Raw genomic sequence first — 18,148 nt, 5'->3', positions numbered from 1 at the left:
ACTCAAACCCACATCCCACTTCTTCAGTACGGCTTTGGTCGGTCTATCCGCCATCACCTTCCACCGCTGACCTCTCACCTCTCTCTTTACATTATTCACCTCGCTCAATCTGTCCAATTCTAGGGTTTCATAACTTCATTCCTAGGGTTAGGGTTTTATCAAACCCCCTCAGTTCTCAAAACCCCCATTGTCCGCAATTAAAATCCTGCCTCAGCCCAAGTGTTGATTGTATCGAATTACACACCCAATTTGCTCAATTTCACAACCCACGAATCAAAATCACGCCTTTTGCTTTCTTTTTTCTTCAATTCGATCAATGTGAGCTAGGTTTTCAATCGATCCAATCCAGATTCATGGCTCCTTCTGCGTATGTTGAAGCTTGAGAAACCTCGGTTCTCTGTGTGATTCAGGAGTGGTGCATTCATCATGGCGGCTCCGAGAAACTTGGGGAACGATGGTGGGAGGTTGAGGGACGAGGAGAACGCGAATGAGGATGATTCTCCGACCACCAAGAAGCCGGCCGGGGTGAAAATTGACGGGAGATTCCCGCTGACAAGGTGGGAGTTCACGGTGGCTCTGGGAGTGTTTGTGTTCTTCTCCATCGGTTTGTTTTGTATTTACTTGACAATGCCGGCCGCGGAGTATGGACGGATTAGGCTGCCTCGGACAATTTCGGATCTCCGCATGCTCAAGTACGTTGTTTGTGATTTCAGTTTTGTGGAATTCAAACTTGTTGATGTTTGGATTTGAGAAAATTATGTTTTAGACCATGGATTTTTTGTAGTTTTTAAGTGGAAAGTTGGATTGAATTTGGATAAGTGTTTGAGATGTGGTTTTGGATTAGCATTGGAAAAATACTCTTCTCTCGGGTACTTGGAGAACAAAATTGTTGATTTGAGGAACTTGTTGTTTAATGCAAAACAGATGATGGACTAAGCTTTTGCTTTCAGTTTGAAGCAGAAGCAAAAGGAAAAAAAAGGGTCGAGAAGGGTGACATAGAGTTAAATGATCTTAGGTGTTGCAATTCAGTGTTGTAGTGGAAAGTTTTATTTGGCTTTTTAGTAGAGCTCTATTGCATATTGGAAGAACTTAATTTTAAAAAAAATTTGAGTCAAATTTTGCAATAAAAAAAAAAGGGGGAGGGGGGGAGGGGGGGAGAGAAGAAAAAAAAAAAGGCAGCTAGAGTGACATAAAGGCTAAAGGTCTCATGGGTTTAGCAATTTAGATTGTAGTGCAAAGTTGTATAAGGTGCTTTGGCTAGAGGTTTATTGCATTTTGGAAGAACTGTAGGCTCTAATATGTGGGGCACTTGGTATGGGTATAATAGCTGTTGGATTTCAAAACCAAATGTGGCTTCGTTTTATTGGGCATAGATCAGAACCAATGTAATGGTGTGGCCAGTTATTTGGTGAATGTTATGGAATACGTAAAGTAATATAGTCATATTTGTTTTGCCCTTAAGACCTGGCTCAAGTGGTAAGGGGTTGGGTGGGATTCAATTGGGGCCAACAAAAGAAAGGTTATTTGTAGGGAAAAATTCATTTATGGAAAACTAAGTAACTAGACATGTCTGTGTTGGATAGATGTTGGATTTCAATAGCATTGGATGGAACCAAATATGGGCTTTATATGTGTTGTATATATCCTGAATTTGAAAATAATTTTGAAAATTTGGGTACTTTATGTGGGATTTGCTTAGAACACAGCCTATTAAGTCTGTGATATTAGGATTGAAAATAACTTATTTTCTTCACATAAACAAAAATAGCATGCTTCAGGAATAGTAAAAGTGTGGACCATTTTCTAGGAATGTACAAGGGATCCTCATATAATCATAAGACTGGTGTCTATTCCTTTATGGAAAGAACTAGGAAAATGGAGTCTTTTGCTACTTGAAGGTTGAAAATCTTGAAGTTTGCAATAATGAGAACCAAAAGAGTCTTTGCAAAATTGAATTGAAATCGCCAAATTCTGTTTTCAAGATGTAAATTATCATAAATTAATACATATTTTGGCTAAATTAATTACTAAAATTTATTTGTCATTATTGTTGTTGTTGGGTATCATGTTAGCCATTACTATTGTAATATCCCAATTATATCAATGTCCTACCTTTTAAAGATTTTCTATGTCGATATGTCTGTATCATTGTTGTGTCCCTATGCCTTATCTGTGTCTATGCTATGCGGATGAAAATGATCTTTTTTATTGAAATTTAGCATGGTCAATTTTGATATGGTATTATAAGTTGGTTCAACAACTGCTATTGTGTTATCCGTGTTTCATAGTACTAGAAGAAACATTGTCAATTTTATGGGGAAGATACTAAGGCCTTGTTTGGCAACTATTTTCAAAAATAGTTTTATGTTTTTTAGAACAAAAAAACTGAAAAACATGTTTGACAATCAGAAATTGTTTTCTGTTTTTCTGTTTTTTATTATCAGAAAACAAGATGTTTTTAGAGAACTTCTTTTATTTGTTTTCAGTTGTTTTTTTAGAGCTATTTTAAAGAATAATTATACAAACATATATAATGATTAAAAATAAAGCTATGTACATAAAAATTATTTTTAAAACATATTTAAAAATGTTAAAAATAGGTTAAAAACAATTTTAGATTCCCAAATAGACTTTTATTTTACAAAACATCAGAAAACAGTTTTCTAAAATTGTTCTTAAAAACTATTTTTGCAGAATTGTTTTAAAAACAGTTACCAAACAAGGCCTAAAGCTTTTGTTGATCTAATTTTTTGTCCCAGAGATTGAAGATCAACTTGGTGCATGTCGTTACCTGCTTGAGATATCATTTTGTTCTGGTACTCAATGTTTTAGCGCTGCATGGCTCAAATTAGTATGTTGAACTTGTGCATGTGGTGTGGAATTCTTGGGGAGACATGTCCAAAAAAATTGCAATGGAAACAATAGAAGAGAGAAATGTCATTTTCTTAACTCCTAAATTTAAAGTCCAAAACTAACTACCTAGATAAAGTTTTTCCTTTGATAGAGGATCTAACCCTAAAAGACTTTTAAACTTACTGAAGTCAAACTTTTAAGTTGAAATGTTTTAATTTTATAGTAACTTCAAATCAGACCTAATACTTTGGTGCACTTTCAGCCAATTACAAAATTGCTAAATATTCTTAAATCATAGCCACTGTTGCTAAAATTAATTTAGCCTAACCACAGATGCATTTTGATCTACTATTAGAACAATCATATGATTTAATGTTGCTTGGTCACAATTACATATCTTGCCATTGTCAACAAATATAATGTCATATAGTTTTGAGCCACACAATTGTTCTTCTGGCATTCTTTAAAATGTTTTGTACTGTCCTAAATCAACAAAGTGAATCAGATGCTCAGAGTGTATCTATTTGTTTTAAATTTTTACAACATAGGTCTGTGTTTGGGACTTTTTTTTGGGTTGACCCCTGATGTTTTCTTTTGCCAACCAAGCATAGAGAATTTGGTGGTTCGGAATGCGTATTCTTCAAAACTTGTGTCTACAGTCTACTTTAGGGTTTTTTTATGCTCTGTATGTAGTCAAACCCAAGCTCATTGACTGCTTTCTCTTTAGTACACTGGTTTAATGCTATTGTGTTTTAATTGCAAAATGTTTTTGCTGAATTCTATTGTTTTAAATTTTCTTCAGAGATCAACTTGCAACATATGCAAATGATTACCCAGCTCAATTTATCATGGGTTACTGCTCAACTTACATCTTCATGCAGACATTTATGATTCCGGGCACCATTTTTATGTCATTGCTCGCTGGAGCTCTTTTTGGTGTTGTCAGGGGCCTTTTCTTGGTTGTCTTCAATGCCACAGCTGGTGCATCATCCTGCTATTTTCTCTCAAAGTTAATTGGAAGGCCTTTAGTTAACTGGCTGTGGCCTGAAAAGTTGAGATTGTTCCAGGCAGAGGTATGTGTGTGTGGGTGTGGGTGTGTGTGTGTGTGTGTGTGTTTGTATATATGTATGTATGTATGTATATATTTTTTTATACTTTCTCAAATTGAAACTTTCTATCAATTTAACTCTTTCATGATTTCTAACTTTTTTAGCACTATTTTAACCTGACAATTTGTGGATTCAGATTTCAAAACGCAGGGAGAAGCTACTAAATTACATGCTCTTTTTGCGGATAACTCCAACCTTGCCCAACCTTTTTATCAATTTGGCCTCTCCAATTGTGGATATACCATTTCATGTTTTCTTTCTAGCTACATTGGTCGGTCTTATTCCAGCATCTTACATCACAGTCAGAGTACGTTTATTTACTCATTCCTTGTTTCTAATCTGAGTTTGCTTTTGTTTTATTTCTGTTTTCACAAGGAACTCCTGCATCTTACTTTCATAATGATTGATCTTTGTTTGGTTTCATTTTGGTTGTTCCTTGAAATTGGCCTTGTTGCACTTGCATTATCACAGGCATGATCAAACTTTGGGATATAAGCCTGTTATAAGAATTCTATTAAACAATAACTGCCACATTTATAGTGTTAAAGCAGTATACACGACATCAATTTGGGGCTTATGAAGAGGCATTGTAACTCTTTACTTGATCTACTAGGTTTATATGTCCCCTTATTGTCTGGGACCTTGCCTGGGTGGAGGCTCCATTCTGCATATCTCTGTTTGGATAACCTATGGAAATTTAGGTAAATCAAGATGGATTAGTAGCAGTGAGAGGAAGTTCATTGTTCCTTTCCTTCCTAGATGAGTTGGCTAGATATGGGATGATTGCTTCATTCTCCATGTTGATTTGGTATTGGATGGAAATTTTATTTACAATTTTAAGTAAAAAAGAATTCTGCATAAGTAGTGTTTCATTTTGCAAGTCTAGACTTTGGAGAAAAAAGAGATTGAAAATCTTGTTAGTCATTGTTGAATTGGTTTTTAAATTTGAGCAGATGAACTTTATACTTTTGAAGTCCTCTATCAAAAAAAAAAAAAAAAAAGAAAAAGACTTTAAACTTTTGAAGTCCTTGTGCTATACGAAAGACTCCTTGTAGTGTTGAACTGTTATCTTCTTAGCACATTTTCATCTGGTTGAAGAGAAGATTTCAAAGCTTGTGCATCTCTATTTCATGAAGCTATGCAGTTTGTGTGGGGAACTGAAAATTTATGAATGGGCTGTTTGGGAAAAGAAGATTCTTGAATATTTTTATTTTTTTTGTTCTTTCCTCCTCTTTGGTTGCCTGCTACCATGATTCCCTCCCCCTCTCCATCCTCTTGTTCCCTTCTTTTCTGAATTTTTCCCATTGATGAAGACAAAATTTAGTTTTTTGTGGGCTCAAGTTCAATTCTAGTTAGTTTGGATGTCAAGTCATGCCATTGTAAGATTGTCGTTTGGTGATAAATCTATATTGGAAAAAGTCAGAATTGAGGTTCTTGAGCGAGTGTGATTTGATCAATATGGGCTTTCAGATGTGGACTCTGACTCTACTGCATGCCTTGTGTGAGAAGAAGTGACATGGATCTAATCCACAGTCTTTTGTCATTAGATCTTCACATAAAACTCTCTATTGAAATCAACTGAACTAAAAGAAAATGAAAAATGAGTTATTTCCTTCATAATTTAGATGATCCATGTACTAGTGCAATCAAAACCTTTCTTTAGGAAACAATAATTTTATTCGAAGCAGAGGAAGATAAGTAGAAAGGTCAATGACTTGCCTAGAGGATCTGTACCATTTATTCCTGATTCAGAAATAGCATGAGCTCAAAGTTGGTATTCTGTCCAAAAGGTGATGTATCAAATACAGAATAAATAACCAAAATTTGTCTTATGAAAAAAATTGCTGAGAATTTTTCTAGCAGAGAAAAGCTTTTCCTATATTAGATACAATCACACCACTGAAGTGCAGGAGGATGTTAGAAACCTAAACCTCCATTCATTGCCATTAGCATATGAAAAAGGGATATTAAAGACCGCAATAAATCCCTGTGGTAAAATGACAAAACATGCATAGATTCAGTTCTTTAATCCTACTAGTCAAACCGCATAAAGGTGGAAGGATATAAAAAGCATCAAATCATTTGGGTCTTAGCATCAGTGTTGGGTTGTAGAATAGGGAAACTACCCACTTCTTATTTGGGTCTTCCTTTGGGAGCCTCTTTTAAATCTTCCAGGGTATGGGATGCAGTAGAAGAGAGATTCATAAAAAGATTAGCAATTTGGAAGAAACAATACCTTTCTAAGGATTTTTTTTTTTTTTTTTTTGATAAGTAAATAATATTTCATTAAAAAAGAGACGCTAAAATAGCAAGTCTAAGTATACAATACCTATACACCCACCTTCAACAAGGCCAAAAGACAAAGAAAACCCAATACCCCAAACCTACTTAGAACTCAACCAATCAATAAAATTAGCTATAGTTAGAGGGCAATCATCTATGAACAACTTAGCCTCAGCCCAGAAAGTAAGAATAAAAGAGTGTTTCAGTCTCTGAATTGACAACGATTCATCCTTGAAAGCCAATCTATTCCTCGCCTTCCAAACCGTCTAGAAAATGTGAAGAGGAGCAGCTCTCCACGCCTTCTTGCAATTTTTGCCTAAGAAAAAACCATTCCAACTTAGAAGGGTTTCTCTAACTGAAGAAGGCAAGACCTAAGACACCCTAAGTTACTTTGATCAAAAGCACTTTATTAAGTCTTCCAAATTATTTCATGCTATTATTTGTCATCCCAAGAAAGGTTAGTTCAAGACTTGAAATGATCTAACGAGATTTTTTATGGGGAGGTGGGGCGCTAGAGAAAAACATCATTTGGTGAATTGGAATCTAATTCATTTAGGTAAGGAGAGGGGCCTCATAATTCATAATCGTAAACAAAGCTTGGCTTGGGAAGTGGAGTTGGAAATTTGCTACAAAAAGGGAGTCCCTTTGGAAATAAATCATTACAAGGAAGTTTAGAGAAGAGGAGGGAGAGTGGTGCTCGAGGGGAGTGACAGAAGGTTATGGAATGGAGGTGTGGAAAGCCATTGGAAATTAATGGGAGGGTATAAAAAGTAGATCTTGCTTTTTATTTGGGAATGGGGGAAGGTTTAAGTTTTGGAAAGACTTGTAGTACGAAGGCCAAACTTTAGAAGAAGCATTCCTGAACTTATTTTCTTTGGCAGCCAACAAAGATGGATGGGTGGTAAAGGCTTGGGAAGAGGTTGGGGAAGGGGGTAGTTGGATCCCTCGTTTTTTCAAGACAATTTAACGATTGGGAGTTAGGTAAAGCAAGAACGGCATATTTTATGTTAGATCTCTTTATGGTTCCTTTTCTAGGGGACCTAGAGTTTCGATTCCATTTAGTATAGTATGGAGGACGTGGGCTCCAGTCAAGGTCAATTTTTTTTGCCTAAAAAGCATCTTGGGGCAAACTTCTTACTCTTGACCAACTCAAAAGGAGGGGTTGGAACATCCCAAATAGGTGTTATTTGTGCAAAAGAGAAGAGAAAACTACATATCGCTTGTTTTTGTTTTGCTCTAAAGTAAGAATGTTGCAGAATTCAGTTTACTCCCTTTTTGGAGTGCAATGGGTTTTGCATTCCTCAGTTAAAAGGAATCTATTGTGTTGACATGGCTCTTATGTGGGTAAAAAACGGAAGTATGCAGGCTTGATCCCTTATACTTGTCGTGGACTATTTGGAAGGAAAGGAATAGAAAGGCTTTTAATGACGTTGAGCAGTCTGATCAAGCAATAAAATTTGTTTTTATGTATACTTTTGTGAACTGTGTTAGGATGTATTCAGAGGACCATATTTTGTCCATGTTGGGTTTTGTAAATTGGTTGAATTTCAAGTAAGGAGAAGATTTTTTTAGCTCCTTACTACTTTGCCTATTTTGGGCTTTGATTGTATACTTGCTTTGCCTTCTTTTAGGCGTGTTTAATACATGCCCTCTTTTTGCCTATAAAAAAAGGATATCAAATCATTTGTTTATTGTGATCCAAAGAAATGCTATTTTGGGCAGTAAAACCATTCTCTCAATCCCTGTTTGTAAAATGGCAAAATAGCATCAAGGAAATATTTTAATGCTTTTTTTAACTTTGAGTCCAACTCCATTGCCAACACCCATCCCAACAACAATAGGAGAGGATTAGTAGTAGATTGGTTTTCTGATAAAGAGCATGTCAGCTAATGATGCTGGTAACGAGAATAACAAGTGGTGAAGCTATTGGCCAAGGGCCCCATTTATAAAAACCAGTATGGTGTATTCCATGTAGGTGATATCAAAGTTGTTAAAAAACAAGGAATAGAAGTGAATGTGCTCTTGCTTTTTCCTTTCATTCTTTTCATTTAATTAGAAAATAATAAACTGAAGTAGTAAACATCATGTATTGCATTCCTGTAATAACCTCAATACTCAAATTATAATAATACCCTCATCACTAATCTTTAATACTCTCCCTTAAGTTGGAGCATGGGAATTTTTAATGTCTAGCTTGAAATAGAAAGATAAAAACAGATTTTTGGAAATGAACCCAGTAAATGTCTCCAAGCTAGTCTTCTGATTTAACATAAGAGGTAATCATATCACCTCTCATCACTACTTCCCAAATGAAATGACAATCCACCTTAATATGTTTAGTGTGCTCATGTAACATAGTATTACTTGCACTGTATGTAGCACTTGATTGTCACAAAACATAATCATAGGCTTCTTAGATTGCCATAGAATAGGACTCCACAAAAGAACCTAGACTAACACCTTGCAGGTGAGAGTAGACACTACTCATGGTCGATAATTGTTTACTAAAGATGATATTATTCTTAACACTAGTATACTCTAGACCTATACCAAAGATAAACTTTCCTACTTTGAATTTTTTCCCATTGGTTTCATTGCAGATCAATATCATTAGTGATAGGATCATATACATTGAGTTTCTCCCATATTTTTGTGGTTAGCCATAGTATTCGTTAGGAGAAATCCCATTTGTGTACAAGACATTTATTTTTATTTTTTTTATATAGGTAATTTTTTCTCCCCATTGGGACTTGAAGTTGGAACCTTCCACAATCCTTCCCTAATCCTTTGTCCCTTAAGCCAGGCCACAAGAACTTCTGTACAAGAAAAAATACTTTCAAAAGGCTCATATATCCTTGAAATGTTTTTATCTTGCATACCTTTTCCATAATGCCTCCCAAACTTGTTTGGCAGTGTCAAAGAACATGACAGTAGTAGTCATATTGGGTTCCATGCTATTCTATAACTAAGTTATGATTATTGAGTTTTCCCTATGTCATTGTTCATTGTCTTTTGAATCATCAAGAGAAGGATCATCAGACAAAAATTGTAACTTGCCCTTCCTAAGAATCTAAGATATACTTTTACAAAACTTAAAACCATAGCAGATAATTGGATTCATTCAATTTTATAATAGTAATTTGCATACCATTATGGTCTTGAGTTTGAATCTGAGAACGAGATTACCATCAGAATCCATTTAAACAAATTATGGTTTGGAGTTTTACTTGAACAACAAAATAAGCAAAAGGGCTGCGTCCAATTAAAATCAAGCTTGCAACTAGGAGTAAGAATTTGGACTTTGTTTTGATACGATGATAAAGATTAAGGATTGGGATAGGATAATGCACTTTCTCTCTTCTTTCATTCATAAATTGAAACATTAAACATTCAATATTGCATCCCTTTAATAACCCTAATATTCAAATTACAATAATACTCTTAACAACTAATCTTTAATAAAAAAATATATAGAACAATGTTGGAAATATCTTTGGAAGACTTCCAAGACAAGGGGATATATTGGTCTGAGTGCCCGAGCATTAATTTGTTAAGTTCCTCTTGGTTCTTACCATAGTTAGTTAAATTAAATCTTTTGTTAAGTTACCATTTTAGTTAGTAAAACCCCAAAAGGGATAGTTGATATGTCATAAATATCAACAAAAATTTCCCTGAGGACTTCAAAGAAGGCCAAATATGATAATATTTTGTTGTAAATGGTTTAGAAGTGCATCCAGAGAACTTAAGGCTTCACAGTCTAAAGTACGACTGAAAAGAAGAAATATTGAATGACAAGCTCTGCCCAAAGGAAGATGAGTGGTTTTGATGGAAACTGAGGAGCTGGAGGTTGCAGTTGGCTGCAAGTTTTTTCCCTCTGCAAATGTCAATTTACTCCATCTTTCATTTGGAATTCGAAACCAAAGAGTGATAAATATACAATTTAACTCATATCTCAAACATCTTGCATGACTGAAGAAAACGGTTTGGAGCAGGTATTGGAATCACTTGATTTTAGTAGGGTGACAAACACAAATTTTCCATCAAATGCCTTGTCTATGAAGAAAAGTGTGATACTAGAATGAAGGTCAGCGATGTGTTATGACTGGTATGAGAGCTGGTGCTAACATTTTACTAGAATTATTTTGAATGTGAGGATATATTTGATGTTGTATCTTCTGATTTGTATCTTTTGTGCTGAGGGACTTCTGGAGGGGCCTTCTAGTGAAAAAGATATACTCATCTTTCTATGATTATAAACCACTAGTCCAGATGGATTCATATTGCTGTTGTATTGGGATCAATAGATTCAGTGTGTCGTAAACAACTTGGAGTGGTATTGGCAGTGTGTTAGGAATTTTTTAATGGCAAAATATTTCAATGATTCAATTATTGCACCTTCATTAATTAATCTAGAGCTGTACATATAGATTTCAGGACAATGAGTCTTGTATGAAGGTTGTTGATGTTCAGGCCTGGTTTGAATACTGTAATAATCAGTCCCTTATGTTCACTGAGGAAGAAATTTGGGTTGCTCGCTCTTTTTTAATGTGTATTCTTATTGATGCAGAGACAAAAGTAAGTTATAGGTTTGCTTGCAAAGTGAACATCCATAAGGTGATTTTTTAAGCACCAATAATAATTTTATCACGAGCAAAACAGGGGACAAGACACACCTCATAAACCTCAACAGAGGAATGCCAGAGGGGGCAGATGTTGCTTTCGGTGCAGGAGCAAGGAAGGTCTGACCCTTGGCACCCTCAAAGACATGGAGCAATTAGGAATGGTCTTTCCATGCTTGCATCTGTATATTGTGTTTGTAAAAACACATTATACAATTAAATTTTCTGGGATTGATTGAACAAAATGTATTTAGAATCCAAGTTATCGATGGGGAGAAGTAATTAGGTCAATTTTTTTTTTTTTTTTTAAATTTACCCATCAATCAATAGTGAGGAGAAATTAATTTTTGTATGAAGAGTAACTAATATAATTTAAAAATAAAACATGAAAGGTAGTTATTCCTAAATAGAACTTCTTTGTGATACATTTATAACAGAGGGGGGTACGGATAGGATCCTCCTTGAGGATATGGAGGAGAGGGAAGAAGAGGAGGAACCTGGTTGGCAATCTAGTAGTTTGGCTAAGTTTAGCCGTTATATTGGAATGCCGACGGAGGGATTCGAAAGGGAAATTCTGTTATTACTGAAAAGAATGAAAGAAAGGAAGATTCAGAGAGGACATTTGGATGGTAGAAAAAGGAAAAAATTGAAGTCGTCAAAATTTGAAAGAGAATTGAGGAAATTGGAATGGACAGTGAACTATATTGGAGAAGGAGGAGGAGAGGAAGGGGTAAACACGTGCAGGTCTAAATGAAATTCCGTATGCTCACTTGGAATGTAAGAGGGGCCAACAATTGTGACAAGAGGAAGGTTATAAAAGCTCTGATAAGGAAGCATAAGGTGGATCTGGTTTGTCTCCAGGAAACTAAGATCCAAGACATGTCAGAGGGTATTATTCGCAGCCTAGGGGTGGGAAGATATCTTGATTGGGGGCAGTGGACTCAAGAGGGGCAGCTGGTGGTATAGTTGTGTTTTGGGACAACAGAGTATTGGACTTGGTTGATATTCAAAAAGGATTGTTTTCCATTTCCTGCATCTTTAAAAACAGTGAGGACGGCTTCATGTGGATGTTTACAGGGGTATATGGCCCGATATTGAGGAGAGAAAGGGAGAGTTTTTGGGAGGAGTTGGGGGCTATTAAGGGGCTCTGGAATGGGCCATGGTGTGTGGCAGGGGATTTTAATGCCATTCTAAGTCCTGAAGAACGCAATAGAGGGGGGAGCCTGAATTCGAATATGAGAAGGTTTTTAGAAATCATAGAAGACCTAGAGTTAAAGGATATGCCTTTAGTCGGGGGCCCGTTTACTTGGAACGGAGGGGTGAATAATCAGACCTTCTCAAGGCTGGATAGGTTCTTGATTAATGAGGGTTGGGACATCCACTTTGGTGACGTGAGGCAGTGTGTCCTTCCAAGACCAGTCTCCGATCACTTCCCGATTCTGCTGGATGTAGGGGGTGCAAGAAGAGGTCCCTCCCCTTTTAGATTTGAAAACATGTGGTTGAAAGTGGAAGGTGTGAAAGAGCTTATGAAGTCTTGGTGGGAGGGGGTCAGAATCAATGGATCAGCAAGTTTCATTTTGGCTGAAAAAATAAAAGTTCTGAAGGCTAAGCTGAAGGAGTGGAATAGAGACTCATTTGGCAGGATTGAGCTTAGAAAAAATGCGGCGTTGGAGCAGGTGCAGTTGTGGGATGCAAAGGAGAAGATTAGAAGACTGAATTTGGAAGAGCTGGAAGCTAGGAAAGAAGCGAGGGAAGAGTATAAAAAATGGGTTTTAATTGAAGAAATCAGTTGGAGGCAAAAATCTAGGGAAGTATGGCTGAAAGAGGGGGACAGAAATACGGGTTATTTCCACAAGATGGCTAATGCCCACAGGAGGAGGAATAATGTGGACAGAATCAAGATTAATGGAGTTTGGTGCACAGAGGAGAATGGAATTAGGGAAGGGATCCTCAATGCTTTTAAGCTACTGCTGTCCAGTTCGGGGGACTGGCGTCCTTCTATATCCGGGCTGCAGTTAGAGACTCTGGATCAGATGGATGCTAGTACGTTGGAGAGCCCGTTCACGGAAGAGGAGGTGTTCAATGCATTGTTGAGTTGCAATGGGGATAAAGCTCCAGGGCCAGATGGACTCTCTATGGCTTTCTGGCAATTTGCTTGGGATTTTGTGAAGGCGGATGTATTGTGTTTCTTCAAGGAATTCTTTGAAAATGGAAAATTTGTTAAAAGCCTAAATGCAACTTTTTTGGTCTTAATTCCAAAAAAGTGGGAGCTGAAGATTTGGGGGACTTTAGGCCTATAAGCTTGGTGGGTAGCTTGTATAAGTGGTTGGCCAAGGTTTTAGCCAATAGGCTAAAAAAGGTGGTTGGAAAGGTGATTTCCAAGGCCCAAGGGGCGTTTGTGGAAGGAAGACAAATACTAGATGCAGTACTGATAGCCAATGAAGCCATTGATTCGACTCTGAAAAATAATGAGAGTGCCATCTTGTGCAAGTTGGACATAGAGAAGACCTATGACAATGTGGATTGGACTTTTATTCTCACAGTTATGCAGAAAATGGGTTTTGGGGAGAAATGGATCAGGTGGATTAAATGGTGCATTTCGACTGCAAGTTTTTCTGTGTTGGTCAACGGAACCCCTACAGGTTTTTTCCAAAGTTCAAAGGGATTGAAGCAGGGTGATCCCCTCTCCCCCTATCTCTTTGTTATAGCAATGGAGGTTTTTAGCGCTTTTCTCAAAAGGGCTGTAGAGGGAGGCTATTTATCAGGGTGTAGAGTCAAGGGAAGAAGTGAAGAAGGGGTCCTTATATCCCATTTGTTGTTCGCCGATGATACTTTGGTGTTTTGTAAGCCGTCTCAAGACCATTTGACTTATCTTAGTTGGTTGCTTATGTGGTTCGAGGCCGCTTCGGGATTGAGAATAAATTTGGAAAAAAGTGAACTCATTCCTGTAGGAAGGGTAGAGAATACGGATCACCTTGCTTGGGAGTTTATGTGCAAAGTGGGTAGTCTGCCGTCCACATATTTGGGGATGCCCTTGGGGGCTTCTTTCAAATCAACATCAGTTTGGGATGGAGTGGAAGATCGCTTTCGTAAGAGGCTAGGAATGTGGAAGAGGCAATACTTATCCAAAGGAGGGAGGATGACCTTAATTCGAAGCACGTTATCGAACTTACCAATCTATCTTATGTCTTTGTTGTGCCTACCAAGTGTAGTCAGACGGAGACTAGAAAAGATTCAAAGGGACTTCCTTTGGGGTGGGGGTAATTTGGAGCGAAAGCCTCATTTAGTGAGATGGGAGGTGGTGTGCTTGAGTAAGAAGAAAGGGGGCTTAGGGGTAAAAAACTTATATATTCTCAACAAGGCCCTTCTTGCTAAATGGAATTGGCGGTTTGCTAATGAGAGAGAAGCTCTATGGAATCAAGTGATTAGAGGGAAATATGGAGAAGAGAGAGGGGGTTGGTCCACTCGGGAAGTGAGAGAGGCTCATGGCTTAGGGTTGTGGAAAGGGATAAGGATGGATTGGGAATTAGTGAGCAATAGGTTGACTTTCATTGTTGGTAATGGAAGGAGGGTGAGGTTTTGGAGGGATAAGTGGTGTGGGGATTCTCCTTTGTGTTCGTCCTTCCCGTCTCTATTTGCTCTGACTGTTGAGAAGGAAGAAAACGTGGTAGATGTTTGGGATTCCTTGGCGGAGGGGGGAAGGGGGGGTTGGAATCCATGCTTTCTAAGAGCCTTCAATGATTGGGAGGTAGAGGAAGCGTCAAGTTTCATGGAGCGGTTACATCGTCATAGAATTATTGAGGAGGTGGAGGACAGGGTCTCTTAGAATGAAACTAAGAGTGGTAAATTCTCGGTTAACTCTCTATACTTGGCCCTTGAAGCAGGGGGTTCGGCTCGGTTTCCTTCAAGCCTTATTTGGAATGAGAATGTGCAGCCCAAAATGAGTTTTTTTGCATGGGAGGCTACGTGGGGCAAAGCTCTAACTTTGGACAAGGTGCAGAAAAGAGGATGGGCTTTGGCAAATAGATGCTTTTTGTGTCTTGAGAATGAGGAGACCATAGACCATCTCCTTCTTCATTGTTCAAGAACAAAGGTTTTATGGGATCTTCTCTTTACTGTTTTTGGGGTTTCTTGGGTGTTGCCTTCTTCTATTAAAGAAACACTTCTAAGCTGGCATGGTTCTTTTGTGGGCAAAAGCGTAAGAAGGTATGGAGAGCGGCTCCTCTGCACATTTTTTGGACGGTTTGGAAGGCGAGAAATTGCTTGGCTTTCAAGGATGATATATTGTCAATTCAAAGATTGAAATACTCCTTTATTCTTTCTCTTTGGGCTGAAACAAAATTGTTCATAGTTGATTGCCCTCTAACTATAGCTAATTTCATAGATTGGATGGGCTCTAATTAGGGTTGTATTTTGGGGCCTTGTGTTTTGTTTTTTTAGCATTTTCTTGAAGGAGGGTGTATAGGTTTGTAATTCTTGAGCCGCCTTCTTGGTGTCTCTTTCTTTCTTTAATAGAATCTCTTTTACCGATCAAAAAAAAATTTATAACCTTTAGATTAGATCATTAAAACCCACATAATGGAGCCTTTATGTATCAATTTCAGTATTAGAGTTTCACACTGTCATGTTATTCTTTTTGGAAAGTCTTGTCCCAAATAGTCATATAAAACAAGCTAACCAAGCATTGAATTGGGTGTTGGTGGGGTATGAGGCCCCAATGGATAGATCTCCATCAACATGGGAGTTTTCTGACAGAGTGAGGGTCTTTGTCTGGCTGCTTGTATTCACCCTTGACTGAAGCTTCCACATGAGCTTGGCTTTCCTATTCGAGTATACTGAAAGTTCTGCACTTTGTTTCCTAGTATTATTTTGTGTAGGACGTTGAAAAAATTTATGTTCTTTGCTTTTCTTCTGTGAACTAATCACTTTACTGTTGTTGCTTGAATCATCAGGCTGGGCTTGCTCTTGGGGATCTCAAGTCAGTGAAGGATCTATATGATTTTAAAACTTTGTCAGTGCTTTTCCTCATTGGATTTATTTCCATACTTCCTACACTTCTGAAGAGAAAGCGAACATATGAATGAATGTTGTGTTGGTGAGGCCCCCCTTATCTACTAATGAATGCAAACTTAACTTGTCAGATACTTGGATATCATGACTGTTTTTACCCATTTTAGGACCCCAAGCAGGAGTTGAGGTGCAGGACCCTGGTTGCAAATTGTATTCCTTTTTTTTTTTTCGTTCTTTCTTTTCTTTTTCTTTTTTTTCCATGTAATGCACCAGAGGGTAGGTCTTCAACTTTTTTATCGTGATACACGGGTTGACTTACTCACCCCCTATAGAGAGCACAAAAGAAAAAGAGAGAAGAAAGGAAATGAAATCCGACTATTGCCTGTTTCTGTGTTAAAACTTGAATCAAATGATACTGAATATGGATGTTGGGATAATTGGGAGCAAGAGTTGTATCATTTGGTGTAAGATTACCCTTTTTCTGCTGAGATGAATCTGAGCAGAATCAAAATTTGGTTTTAGTGGGCTATATCTGATAAATAGGTTTTTGTAAACTCCCTTGGATGACACATCTTATTACTGTTATGTTTTGCACTCTTTACTGTCTTTTTTTAATGAGGTTCAGCCAATTCTGATGAATGATAAAAGACTGCCAATTGTAAATGCTATAATCTCCCCTGTGTCTTTGAGGGGACATGGGATTGCTCTGCATAATGCATCTCTCATTCGTCTTATTTCCCATACATCACTATGAACATCATGTGTTCAGCTTGATATGATGTTCACTTTTTTATGTTTGAATAGCTTCTACTATTTATGTTCATGAAATATGTGACACGATACCAAGTTATGAGCCTTTCTAAGTGCTCTGAAAAGTATATATATATATATGGGATACACATCTATTTTTGGTTGTTGATAGAATGAGATATTTTTGGTTGTTGAAGGAATGAGATAAGGACATTTATTTTATATCATATAGAATAAGTGATAGGATGATATATAATAATCCTAAATAAAGATATAGGATACATGTATTTCATCATTATAAATTTATTTTTTTTATTTTTTTATTAAAAAATTAAGGTGGTGTTTGTATACATTTCTTTGTTTTCAATTTTTAAAGACGAAAAATGATAGTAACTTTTATATAAAATGTAAGAACTTTTGGACGCTTACGTTAACAAGATAATGGTTTTTAGAAATCATTTTTATGGACATAAATGTTGAAAAAAGTTTAATATTGACTATTTGATCTTTTCATGTGGATTATTACATTAAGAAAACCAAACTATGAAAAAAAACCATACCTGAAAATTATTCACAACTTTGGCATACTGTTGGAGAGACGATTAGTATGACAAGCAGCTAAATAATGGCTTAATGATAGACCATAATAGTGAGCTTTCTCTATAAAAGAGTTGCTAGTTTTAGTAGCCATATAAGTCGACAATTTAGTTAGTTGCTTGTTATTTTTGTGGTTAAGAACTCATCAAATTTTGAGTATGATTGATGGTTGTTATTGGTGCCATTTGGTAATACCAAAATTAATTAAACAAGGGTTGGAACCGAAAAACTTATGTTTGAGTAGGGTAACGTGTGGAGGGTATAAATGGGTGTATTTTAAAGATTATAATATAGAGATTAAAATTAGTAGCCCAATTAAAATAAAAAGTGGGAATTAAGGCCTATTGAAACAATAAAGTCTTGTTGGATATTATGAATGGGCAATAAAACACATCCACACAAGAGAAATGATTTATGTGGAAAACCTTCACACTAGCTGTGGAGATAAGAAACCTTATTCCACCACGTGAGATCAAGATACACAAGTTACTTAAGTCACTTATCTTACAGACTTGCTCTCCAATACCTATATCATGATCCATGTCTGCGATGTAACACCTTCAATACTCTAATGGATTCGTCTCAACCTCTGAAAGGATGCAAGTCTTTCCAACAACCTAAAAATCGAATCTATGAGACTTGAGAGTTTAGGAAAGGATAAGGCAAGTTAGGGTTTTCTCTTGTGGGGGCATCATCCCCTAAAACAAGTTTAGAAAGGGTACATATAGGCCCAAGAGCATAAAGGTTCAAAAATGGAATTTTATTTTTTTTTTAAAATCTCAACTTTCCAAAAATTAAATAAGACATTTTAACTCAATTTTTCAAAATAAATTTAATTTATACCCTTCCACAAACTAACTTGCCTCTAACAAACCTTTTCAGACTTGTGACAATCCGATTGAATAAATATCAACCTTGAATCTTCAA

The 18,148-nt window shown here is 36.8% G+C and overlaps 1 protein-coding gene across 2 annotated transcripts; it reads left to right on the top strand.

Annotated features, from left to right (window-relative positions):
- Positions 1-16,545, top strand: LOC117906940 (uncharacterized membrane protein At4g09580). Of its 2 annotated transcripts, XM_034820231.1 has the most exons (5): positions 1-692; positions 3,656-3,926; positions 4,099-4,269; positions 15,817-15,959; positions 16,042-16,545. In XM_034820231.1, exons 1-4 carry the CDS (start codon positions 427-429, stop codon positions 15,946-15,948), a joined length of 840 nt encoding a protein of 279 aa, XP_034676122.1. In that variant the 5' UTR covers positions 1-426; the 3' UTR covers positions 15,949-15,959; positions 16,042-16,545. The 2 variants fall into 2 exon arrangements, with proteins under 2 accessions (XP_034676122.1, XP_034676121.1); XM_034820230.1 differs by having other exon boundaries at positions 3-692; positions 15,817-16,542.
- Positions 16,546-18,148: the final 1,603 nt, after the last annotated feature.

This window comes from Vitis riparia, chromosome 18, assembly GCF_004353265.1.
Source record: "Vitis riparia cultivar Riparia Gloire de Montpellier isolate 1030 chromosome 18, EGFV_Vit.rip_1.0, whole genome shotgun sequence".
Lineage (NCBI taxonomy): Eukaryota > Viridiplantae > Streptophyta > Magnoliopsida > Vitales > Vitaceae > Vitis > Vitis riparia.
Note: the sequence above shows the minus strand (reverse complement) of the source record. Positions and strands in the feature narration are given on the sequence as shown.

Excerpts from the sequence above, each read along its gene's own strand:
- LOC117906940 (XM_034820231.1), top strand. The coding sequence starts at position 427 with ATGGCGGCTCCGAGAAACTTGGGGAACGATGGTGGGAGGTTGAGGGAC. Across the intron at positions 693-3,655 it reads TCGGATCTCCGCATGCTCAA|AGATCAACTTGCAACATATG; the intron begins GTACGTTGTTTG and ends AATTTTCTTCAG. Across the intron at positions 4,270-15,816 it reads CATCTTACATCACAGTCAGA|GCTGGGCTTGCTCTTGGGGA; the intron begins GTACGTTTATTT and ends TTGAATCATCAG.